Consider the following 12768-nt stretch of genomic DNA (forward strand, 5'->3'; position numbering starts at 1 on the left):
TTGGAGTTTGACCCACTTTTGCAAAATTTTATGAGACTTTAACCTTGGCCATAACTTCTGAACAGTTGGTGCTTGGGGTTTCAAACTTCACTTGTGTATTCTTTGTGACAAGACCTTCCTGTGGATATCAACTTCTTTGACCTTTGACCTTGACCTACTTTGAAAAACTTTAATCTTTGCATAACTTTTGAATGGTTGGAGCTAGGGCTTTCATACTTCACATATGTAATCCTTGTGACAAGACCTTTTTTAGGAGACCAACCACTTTGACTTTTTGACGTCGACCTAGGAGTTTGACCTACTTTTGAAAAACTTTAACCGTGGCCATAACTTTTGAATGGTTGATGCTAGGGCATTCATACTTCACATATGTAATCCTTGTGGCATCACCTTCCTTTGGATACCAACCACTTTGACCCTTTGACCTTGACATAGGAGTTTGACCTTCTTTCGAAAAAACTTTAACCTTGGTCATAACTTTTGAATGGTTGGTGCTAGGGCTTTCATACTTAAAATATTAAATCCTTCTGATAAGACCTTCCTTTGGATACCAACAACTTTGACCTTGATGTTTTATGTCCCCGGTTCGAAAGATCCCGAAGGTATATTGTTTTTGTCCTGTCTGTTGTCAACTTTTACCTTGCCCATAACTTTTAATTGGTTGGAGCTATGACTTATATTTCACATGTGTATTCCTTGTGACAAGACCTTTCTTTGGGTACCATCATATTTGACCTTGACTTTGGGGTTTGACCCACTTTTGCAAAATTTTATGAGACTTTAACCTTGGCCATAACTTCTGAACAATTGGTGCTTGGGGTTTCAAACTTCACATGTGTATTCTTTGTGACAAGGCCTTCCTTTGGAAACCAACCTCTTTGACCCTTTGACCTAGGAGTTTGACCTACTTTTGAAAAACTTTAACCTTGGCCATAACTTTTGAATGGTTGGAGCTAGGGCTTTCGTACTTCACATATGTAATCCTTGTGACAAGACCTTTATTGGATACCAACCACTTTGACCTTTTGACCTTGACCTAGGATTTTGACCTACGTTTGAAAAACTTTAACTTTGGTAATAACTTTTGAATGGTTAATGCTAGGGCCTTCGTACTTCACATATGTAATCCTTGTGACAACACCTTCCTTTGGATACCAACCACTTTGACCTTGACATAGGAGTTTGGCCTACTTTTGTAAAACTTTAACCTTGGCCATAACTTTTGAGTATTTGGTGATAGGGCTTTCATACTTTACATATGTAATCCTTGTGACAATACCTTCCTTTGGATACCAACCACTTTGACCTTGACCTTGACGTTTTACTTACTTTTGAAAAACTTTAACCTTCGCCATAACTTTTGAGTATTTGGTGATAGGGCTTTCATACTTTACATATGTAATCCTTGTGACAATACCTTCCTTTGGATACCAACCACTTTGACCTTGACCTTGACGTTTTACTTACTTTTGAAAAACTTTAACCTTCGCCATAACTTTTGAACAGTTGCAGCTCGGGCTTTCAAATTTCACAGGTATATTCCTCGAGACAAGACCTTTCTTTAGGTGCCAACATTTTTTTATCTTTTGGCCTTGATTTTGACTTGCATTTGAGAAACTTTTACCTTCGCCATTAGCTGCCATACGGAAGCATCAGTGTTTCACAAACACTTCTTGTTAAAATTGTTCAGCCAGTTAAGAGAAGAGGCTTAAATGTTCAAAACTTAACTATCGACACAAAACGCAAGACGAACACGTACGAGTGGTACCCCTAGTTACTGTAATCAGATTCTGATTCACTCAATATAACAAATATGTATCATGTAGATAAGTTATAAGGTGCAGACATTGAATAAATAAGAAGAAGAAATATGGAAATAATGCTTAAATATTAGAATGAATAAAAAAGCGGCTTCGCTTCAGAAAATAGATCTGCTTTCGGAGAAACAAGAACCTTGTTTATTCTCTCAATGAAATCGGCTAATAAAACTACTTTGTAATTTTTTTTTTATTTCACATGCCATAAATCAAAAATACGCACTTCAGAGAGCGTGTGCACTAGCCGTTTATTACAGCACAGAGAAGTGCGGAAAATAATTATATAAGCATTTAATTACCCAAGCAGTTTGCTTTAGCTTCAACGCTGAGCTAGAAATCTCTATAATTGCCTTCCCTCGAGTATTACCATGGACATGTCAAAAAAAGGTCGTATGAACAGGTCAGTGTGATACTATAAATGGCTGGTTATGATATGAAATTCGGAGACCAAAACGTGGTACTGTTTCGAGTTTAAATTAATTATGGGTCGAGCTATCCATATACAGTGTATAAACTTTTATTAACCCATCGTTCATAAAATGTAAATATTACAAAATAAAGGAATTTCGATAAAAACCGTTCATGTAATTTAAGTGAGCAAGTTGCATTAAAAAACTGTATGGTTTCTTCTAGATTTCCCATCAGACTTAATCCTTGTTTCAAGGATGGAGTCTGTAAATACTTACATGTAAGATAAAGAGACTGTAGTTGTCCCTGCATTGAAAGACTGGAGTCGGCCATTGCCGCCAATTCCTGCATTGATACACCATGGAGTCGGTCAATGTTAACATTGTTTGATTGTAGTTTAACGTCCTGTTAGAGAATTTTTACTCATATAGAGACGCCACCATTTACCGGTGAAGGGCTTCAAATTTAGATCTTTACTCGGCACTCAGGGCCATTGAGCAGTGAGGATTCATTATCGTGCCAACGCCTACCGTGACATGGGGTCTCGATTTATTTTAAGATCTCATCCGAAGGACCTGCAACTTTCACTTTAAACTGCTGAGCGCTTGGCGAGGAACAGTTGCCACCTATTTTTTATTGACTTAGATCAGTCGCGGCCGTGATTCGAACACACGACCTTCCGATCACGGAGCGAGCGCTCTACCGACTATTTGCGTTGAAAAAACTTGTGCAGTCAGCCAATACTTGCACTTAAAAACTGTTAGATCGGACAATACATGTATGCTTGAAAGACTGTGCAGTCGGCCATTACTATAGAGTCGGTCAGTGACTACATGAAAGACTGTGGTCAACTAATGCCTGTATTGAAAGACAGCGGAGTCAGGCAATGCCTGCATTGATAACACCTTGGAGTCGGCCAGTACCTGTATTGAAAGACTGCAATCGGCCAATGTTTGCATTGAAAGACTATGAAATCGGCCAATGCCTGCATTGAAAAATTATGCAGTCGGCTAATGCCTGTATTGATACACCAACGGCATGGAGTCAGTCAATGGCTACATTGAAAGACAATGAGTCAGTCAATGTTTGCATTGAAAGATTATGAGGTTGGACAATGCCTGAATTATAAGAACCTATGAAGTTGGGTAGTGCGACTATGAGAGACTATTCAATCAGTCATTCCCCGCATCGAGTTACATTATACAAATGTAGTTGACAAAGGCCTACATTCATACTTCGTAGCCAACAATTCCCTGTATTATGGAATGTAGAAAAGTAGTCTTAATAAATGCAAAGATATACACTTGGGCTAATCAAAATACATTTCAACAAAAAAAAAAATGCAGATCAGAAAATTGAAAATGCTAAATTTTTCTTTGTAATTCCCTCAAACTGGAATTAAGATGTTAATATCCTTTTATCAATATATCAAAATTGCTGAAATTTGAATGTTTCTCATTTTGATTTTACACGATGTCAGTTTTTTGTAAGCTGAGGAATTAGCAATTAATAAACCAACCCTGAAAAGATGATACCTGATTAAGAAATATATACATTGAACAAATTATAAAATGCCCGTTAATTCACTCTCCTAGTTTTTTTTAAAGTAAAGGGATTAGGTTTTCTCTAAATCGTTAACGTTGAAGAACTCATTTTAGAAGGAAAATCGACTATACGAGGGTTGTTCGAAAAGTTCGTGGACTTCTGTCATATCTTTTTTATTTAACGTCATATGTCATCCAAATTGGTAGAAATATTTTAACAATAAATTTAAATGATTTGTATGAAATTTTTCAAAAATATCATGATTTATTTAAAACTTATCCAGAATTTAAAACTGCAAAAATCGGATCGCGGCGCAGGTCAAAATTTTGTTATTTACAAACAATACACTAAATAATGTCTGTAGTCATCTTCTCTGTAAAATGGAGCAAAAACGAAAAAATCCTAGACGGTTAAATTAAGAACTATTACATCGATTCGTATTCCAAATTATGGCTTGATATTTTGCTTCGGTAAAAAGAAATCAATTTGAGAAGATAGATAGTCCTCATTGAAAACGACAAAAACGATGACGTTGTAGAACGTCACGGAGCAGCAGATAACGATGCAGTTTTGTGTTATACTCGTGGAAAATCCTGAATAAACGCTAAAATGTTGGAGGGATCAGAAAAAATGCCACAAGCGAGTAGTGCATGTGTGCGTAAATGGTAGAGGCGGTATTTGAGTGACAGAGACTCTGTATCGGACCAGGACAATCTGTGAAGAAACGGTTTAACTAAAAATCTGAACGAAAACTTTTAAAAGTTGGTACGTCATGGATTGACGTAGGCGCATCAGAGTTGTTGATCTTGTGAAAGCACAGTTAAGCGGTAAAAGAAATTAAACATTAACCAAGGAAATTATAAAACGAGAATAATTGTTAGAAAAATAAATGTCAAGTGATTGAAAAAGGTTTTTAATACGTGGGTATTGGACTAAACTGTGTGAATGTATAGGGATAGTATTCTTGACGCTATATTTTTGACGTTACATTGCTTTTAAGTGTGCGCCGTGGTTACAAAACATGTTGATTTTAAAATGAAGTAAATTAATTTCTATCAAATCGAATGAAATGAAATTTCACAGATCAACAAAACAAATATTTTTACACATGATATTGTGCTTATTTTAAATTTCTTGGAAGTAGTATAACAAAGATTGACATCGTCCACGAACTTTTCGAACAACCCTCGTATTACAGGTAAAACTCGATGTGTATATATGCGTTTTATTCAAAATATGAAAATGATATATAATCAAGACGAAAAAAACTTTAGATAGTACTCTACTTTAAAAGGCGCACCTGCCATACGTTGAATACAGTTTGTGTGTCCTAATGATAGTTTGGGGTGTAAATGGTTTCATTTGACACTGCATAGAGTTGGAACAAAATCTTAATCAGGAGTATAAACAAGATGAAAATAATTAGTCATGTACAGTATCCATGATATTTATAATTTTAATAGGCTTACCTGTACCTGCGAAATCTTTTATACAACGTGTTAGTGTCCTATGATCGTTTATGACGTAACTAGTATAAATTGAATAGAGTTGGAACAAACTACAAATATTACCACAAATGAGATTATAATAAATGTATCACTTCGGTGCCTTTATACTCAAGTGCTTCATTTTTCAAACTCATATAAAAAAGCAAACTAACCTAAAAATGAAAAAAAAAAAAAGAAAACAACATAATAAAATCATCCCCCCCCCCCAGCAAAACAAGAGGCACTTTGGAAACGGCGCTCACCCGAGTAACATTGGCCTGCTGTTCTTCATCTTCACATTTTTAAAGCATTTATTCCTCATAATCCCATGAAAATGTTTGAGCCCATATGTTTCGCCCCGACCTAGATCCTAGGAGTTATGACCTAGATCCTAGGAGTTATGACCTTACCAAACTTGAATTCGTGCAACACTTATCTTTGATGTTTCAATATCATTTTGACTTTCTTGTGTTGGACAAGTTTCTCTCTCTCTCTCTCTCTCTCTCTCTCTCTCTCTCTCTCTATATATATATATATATATATATATATATATATATAATATATACATGCATTATGTAAGATTTTATTTGCATGTTAGTCCCATCCCAATCCTAAGATTCACAGTCTGATAAAAAAGAACTCAGTCTCAAATACATGTACATAAACTTGGTAATATTTAAATATTAAATTATGTTGTAGTATGACCCTTATACTCTTTATTCTTTTTTTTAATTTCCTATCCGCAATTAAATCTCTAATTTTAGCCCCACCCTACCAACAGGGGTCATGACATGAACAATATTGAATCTGCACTATATTGGTGTGCTTTTTCATTTACTGTGAACCAATTATTTTTCTATTTCTCGACAAATTTTAAGGATGAATTTTAAAAAAAAAAAGACAACAAATTGATTTTTCTTGAAAAAATTAAACTACCCATAACATATTTTCACTTATATCATCAAATTGTAAATGCGTTCTAGAAAATTCCCGATGCTGCAATAGAATGAAAAATTAAATAAAAAAGTCAAAACTTTTATGCTTAAAACTTTATTTGAAAAAAGAAAACATCACTACATCCTAAAAGATCTAAACATTGATTGAGTTTCTTCTCTTGTATATGTGGAAAAATGGCTTTTTGATTGTTATTTTACATTATATTTTCAAATCTGGTTTAATATGAAAGAAATATGAAACAATAAATTTCCTCCAATTTACTTTTCTGTCCATTAATTCAATTCTTTATAATTAAATCTATACTAAAAAAAGGATTTGATATACAATTAAAAAAAAATAGATTTTGAAGTGACCCTATTTTATATTATTGTGTTGCACTCTTAACATCTGATAAGTATTTTATTTAACATTGTTTTAAAAATTTATGGCATACAATAACCCATTCTTAGATTGAAAATCAGTTCGTCGCTTTGATATTTTTTTATCATTTACGGCATGTTTTTCATACTTTCAAACCTTCACGGTAGCTCAGTCGGTACAGCGCTCGCTCGGTGATCGGAAGGTCGTGTGTTCGAATCACGGCCGCGACTGACCTAAGTAGACAAAGAATAAGTAGAAACTGTTCCTTCGCCAAGCGCACCTTGAAGTGAAAGTTGCGGGTCTTTCGGATGAGACCTTCAAAACCGAGGCCCCGTGTCATGGTGGGCGTTGGCACGATGAGGAATACTCACTGTGCAATGGCCCTGAGTGCCGAGTAAAGGTCTAAATCTGAAGCCCTTCACCGGTATTTTGTGACGTCACTATATGAGTGAAAAAAAAAATGGACGTTAAACAACATACAATCCATCAATCAATCATACTTTCAAGACTTCAAGACATGATTAGTTTCAATGTGTAATACATATACATTGCATTGAAAAATGCGTGTTAAGTGATGAAAACTATTTTCTGAATTGACTGTAAAATGTCTGTAATTAGTTGATGGACATAATGTTTTGAACATCAAATATTATCAAACTTTTTTTTTCAATTTATTTTTAGTAAAGATAGATGAAGATCATTGATAAATATAAAACAGTTTTGTTGCACTTCTTACTTCAGTAAAATTAAAACTTAAAACCACAGAACACAAAAATATATAAAGAGTTAGCAACATCAATTAGTAAAGAAAGAATGCAATATTTGTAGTCCAATATTTTATAATTAAAACACATGAAAGTATTTAAACTTGGCTATATATCTTGAATTTTTCCCTATTTATGTCAGAAAATAAGATAGAATATATATTTATGAGATAAAATATATTTTATAGTTGTATGTTTGAATTGTTCTTAATTTATGGCCTATATTTTTTTTTTACCTTGATAAAAGCAATGGGTCATTGTAAAGCATTAGGGTTCTGTGCAATCCAACTTAATCTAGACTATATTCAAAGTTTCAAATTAAATCTAAATGTCGAAGGGTTCTAAAGTTATGACCTTGATATTTTGTTATTTAATCTTGATCTAATAAATGATTCAAGATCATACATTTTGGTGTAGTGCATCTCATTTTAAGTAGGTTGGATCCTGTTATCAAAAGTATTAAGAATTTTTTATCAAGTATATCAACACACACAGCTTAATTAAAAATCAAAACAAAAAAAAAATTGGGTTTAATGCGTTTCTTTGGCGCTACGGAGCATTTAATATGACATTTTTGCACTGTAATTACGTCTAACACATAAATCAATTTTTCAAAATTTTTCCTCTTATATGTTTATCTAAATAAATTATGGGACCAAACACAAGTCTTTTTTCATCTTGAATAGTCACATTAAAATTTGTTACAACAAAAAAGTTTCAAATTACTTCTCATAGTCAATTATTTGACCTTCCTGCACTCAAAAAATGTCATTTTTCTGGAATTAAAAATTTAACAAGCAATGAAATCAATTGAAAGTAATGACATTTTACTGAAGTTAAGCAGAATGGTTAAAATTATCTTATATATTCAGAAAAGAAAATTAAAAGTGGGGGTCTGTGAATGATGTTAATATTCAAATATTATTAAAAAGTGTTAATTTTTTAGCTTAAATTGGGCTATATTTTTCGCTGAACTTTCACAATATATTATTGTGATATACGTATGTAAAATATGATGATAGAATTCATGACAATTAATTTTATATATAATTTAGGACCAGCATAAAATATTTCACTGTACAAATTAACTCTGTGTGCAGGCTGCATGTAAAAATAGGAATCCAAACTTAACAATACTGTAAATACTTCCAAATAGAAAAATGATTATTTTCTTCTAAAAATCCTTCCGCCACAAAATACATGTATTCTGGTTCCTTGATTAATGTTTTCGGTATGGAATTTAATGATGGGGTTTTAATTGAATGTAGTTAAATTAGCATTGTAGAATCTAAATTTATTGTAAAAACTAAAAAATTATGAAGATTTTTTCTAAATAGAGGTCAAGACAAAAATCGGCTCAAAAGCTCAGGAACGAACCTCTTTAATCTCTGGGTCTTGTTTCCGTATTCTAAGTTTGATGTTCTAGTGTCAAAGAATCCTCAGATTCTAAACATTTTCTTAAATGTCACGTTCCAAGCTTAAGTCCTGATGTCAAAGGTTTTTCAAGTTATGTTTTTTTTTTTGTTTTTTTTTTAATTTTTTTTTTTTTTTTTTTTTTTTTTAATTTTTTTTTTTTTTTACTTTTGAAATTTAAAAATTTTTTTTTAAAATTTGGTTAAAGAAATGATTCAAGGTCAAAATACGTTTGTCTAGCGCATTATTTCTTGCTTTCGTCGTTCCATTTTTCAACCTTTAAGTCGTAATGTTAAAGGGTTCTAAGTTATGGCTTGGATATTTTTAATGCGACCTTAATTGAAGAAATAGGCCAAGGCAAAACAAAAAATGTTTAGTGCATACTATCTTTCCATGTTCCAGGATTGAAGGCTACATCTCAAAAGGCTCAAGATATTTCATAGACGTATTTTCTTTTAAATTGACTTTAATATAAGAGTCAGTAAGGGTCAGTAAGTTGTAGCCTGGAGAAATTTTGAATTTGAATTCAATCTTAAAGAGAAATTGATGAAGGAAAAAAAGAATTAAACAGTGCATATTTTGTTTATCCCATTGGTTTATGTGTTGTTGTTTTTTTACATTTGACCTTGATTTAAGCAATAGGTAAAGGTTAAAAAAATAGGTGCATCTCATCTAATCCTATTCAAAGTTAAACGCCCTATTGATATTAAAGAGTTCTCAAGTTAAAATTGTCCATCTGTGTTTTAGTTATAGCAAGATTTAAATTTGTATGATTTATATACTTTTGGTCTTAGATAAAAGAGATATGTCATACATTTTAAACAGTTTAATATACATATAACGGGCCAAGGTCAAAACTTTAATGCAATGCATCTTAGAACTTGAAATAAAAGACAGCAGAGTCTTCCACATCTGTTTCATATTTGGATGTTTTACTGACTGTAGACGATAAACAAGATGACTTCAAATTTTTCCATTGTCAGCTTTCATTATTTATATAGTAATATCCCGCTATCATGTGTATACGGTGCTTGCATCTTCCAACTTATTCGGTACTCAAGAGCATGCTCCGAGTACAATCAATTTTTTAACCGAGGTAGGCTACTGACAGATAAGTTGATGTTACAGGGATTTCAACAACCTCGTTTTAATTCGGCATTTCGTAAATTCTATGGTCTTTATAATGACCTTGTTAACAAATATAACCTGTCATTGGGTTGTATTTTGACTGACTTGTTTCATACCAATTATTAGGCCTTTGACCACAGAATTTTCCGTCTTCCTGATCAATACATAGGGCTCAAGGTGTGTGTGTAACATTGATTCAAGAAATGAATGAATGCGCAAAAATTCTGTTGCAGTACAGCTTGTCTTAATCTCTTCTTAGAACTATATATATTCCAAGTTTTAAGTCTAAATATTAAAGGGTTTTCAAGTTATTGTCTGGATAATATTTTGGATGGAATAGATGGACCATTGATACAATAAACGAGTCTCAGTTTTTTTTTTTTTTTTTTTTTTTTTTTTTTTTTTTTGAGATGCACCCTCATTTAATTCATGATTGTATGTATGTACTATTCTAAGACTACAAGAATGGCCAGCTTGAAGGAAAGACTTTTTGAAGTGTTACCTCAAGGTCGTAATGCCAAGAAAGCCCCAAATTGGAGAATTCAAATACATAAATTCCATAACCGGAAAATAATATTTTCATCTGTACCCTCAAAAAGCAAGCGACTCTGAGTATTAAAAAGTTTTATTGATAAATTACATAAATGCTCAAAGAATTTTATTTTTGATTCTTTGTACATATATCTCTAACCATAATACAAAATGCATTATTTTTCTACAATAAAAATCTGCTTAAGGAGGCTGGGGGTCAACAAATTAACCACAAATTAACCACCTGATTTAACTTAATTTTTTAGATATGATATCTTAAGCTGTCAACTATCATTTGGCAAAGAAAAATTTCAAAAATTTTAGTTTTAAAATTTGATCATTTTCTATATCTTCATATGGAGCTCTTCTTCTAAAGGAGATCAATATAGTCTAAAAATGGCCACAACCCCCAGCCTCTTTAAGCTTGATTCAAATAAATATAAATCAAACATACATGTGGTTTCCTTTCAAAATTTATATCAGTGGCATTAAAAAGCCCTGCAATGCAAATTGAAAAGTGTATGAACGGAATTTTCACGGAAAGTGAGACGACGTTGATAATTTGGTGTATGGGATGGCGGACAATTCTTCAAAGTCCCCATTTACAATGACATGACATACACTGGTTCTCCTCCTTGCCTATAATATATCCCCTCCAGCAAAATGGACAGCGCAAGACAGGACAGCCTAAAAACAGGATTGTATTTAATATTACTTGGATATCCGACAGAATATATATGGAAGCTCATATAGTTACAGAAGTGCATAATAAACCAATAATTAATAAAGACCTTCAACAAATAGATTCAAATCTGCCATTAGATCGATGTTGTTATTATTGTTTTTAAAAACCAGCACTGCACTGCACTATGGTAATTATAACGATGAATTGCCATTCAATAAATATAATTTGTCATTTATCTTTTCTCATAAGCAAGAAAACCTTTATACCTTGCAAATCTTCTCGATACTTACATTGACAAGTTCTGCATCCATTTGCGTCCTTCTTGTACCTAAATGGACATCTTCTCGGACAGGGTTCTTGCTTTGGACATGCCTCTGCAAGGGATCCTGAGCGAAATAATAGTCTTTGTAAATATACACGTTAAAAAAAACAACAAACAAATTACGAAAAAACTATAGCGTTTTTTGTCTTTAAACTTCTCTGTCAAATCCTTTTTCCCTTCTCCCCTAGTTTGTTTTATAATATATGTATAGTACCTTATAATCTATAGTGAAATATCGGGCATTAACAATTCTGCAAGCTGTGAGTTTGACCAACCTGGCATGAAATCCCTTACATTACCACCAAGAGGCAATTGCTTTTACTTATTTCATGTCTTATTCATTTTCACGAATAAATTGATAATTACGTGTATAAGAAATTATATCAATATATATAAATACAATGTAAATACGTATAAAACACTTTGCACAGAAATAATATACCTTGAGACTTGAAGGTACTAATGAAGCTGGATCAATGCCCTTAGAAATTCGAAATTTAATATATTTCCAAAGAAATTTAATATCTTTCCAAAGAAAATATTTTCAATTTATACGATTTGAGCACACACACACAAATGTTTGAATAATAATTTTGACTCAATCTCTTTCTGGTATCTAAATGAAATAACCTTTTTCAAATTAATTGTATACTGTACTGTAATCTCTATATTGAATTTTTTATACAGGTTCAAAAATGGCAATGACAATTTGAATTGCTATATTTTCTAAATCTTAATGTAGTTACATGTATCATTAAACGACTCCGGTTTCAAGGCGCATAGCAATTCCTCCAATAAAAAGACAAATAATCTTCGTGTACCTAAAGTCAGTACAGGCAATGATTAAATTAGAATTCTGTGAGAAATATTAATTAGGGTTTCCTTAAAATAGCACAAAGTATCGATTCAGAAGAAAATTCTTACGTGTCATTTACAGATAATTACTAGTAGTTAATACAGACTGTTCCAAAAATTTATTTATCCAAGAAAGTATTTATCAAAAGGTAACACATCTTATTCCTACTTATTTATCATAGAAAAGTAAATTCAAAACCAAGTGTTTTTAATCTGTTGCATTCTACCTATAAACCTACAATCTATAAACTTAATCTAATCAAACTGTATCACTAAGCAAGAAATTCAATTCGATACTAAGTCCATTTCATACTCACCTAAGGCAATTAGGAAGCAGGTGAGAGATACAATCCAGAGTAAGCCTGAACTCTGCATGGTTCGATCTAAACTACAAGTATGCGAAGGTCTTTGGCATCAAGGATCTTATAATAAAAGAGTGTTAGGCCACGCCTATCAAAGAGGGCGGATTAAATTTATAATTTGCATCATATTTCGC

At 32.6% G+C, this 12768-nt stretch overlaps 1 protein-coding gene across 1 annotated transcript; it reads right to left on the bottom strand.

Annotated features, from left to right (window-relative positions):
* Positions 1-10710: 10710 nt before the first annotated feature.
* LOC133175527 (therostasin-like) lies at positions 10711-12688 on the bottom strand. The gene is made up of 3 exons (XM_061310644.1): positions 12590-12688; positions 11386-11481; positions 10711-11097 (listed from the first exon to the last, which is right to left on the bottom strand). Exons 1-3 carry the CDS (start codon positions 12645-12647, stop codon positions 11000-11002), a joined length of 252 nt encoding a protein of 83 aa, XP_061166628.1. The 5' UTR covers positions 12648-12688; the 3' UTR covers positions 10711-10999.
* Positions 12689-12768: the final 80 nt, after the last annotated feature.

This window comes from Saccostrea echinata, unplaced genomic scaffold (genome assembly GCF_033153115.1).
Source record: "Saccostrea echinata isolate AGI-Se365-2 ecotype Australia unplaced genomic scaffold, CSIRO_AGI_Sech_v1 ptg000062l, whole genome shotgun sequence".
Classification (NCBI taxonomy): domain Eukaryota; kingdom Metazoa; phylum Mollusca; class Bivalvia; order Ostreida; family Ostreidae; genus Saccostrea; species Saccostrea echinata.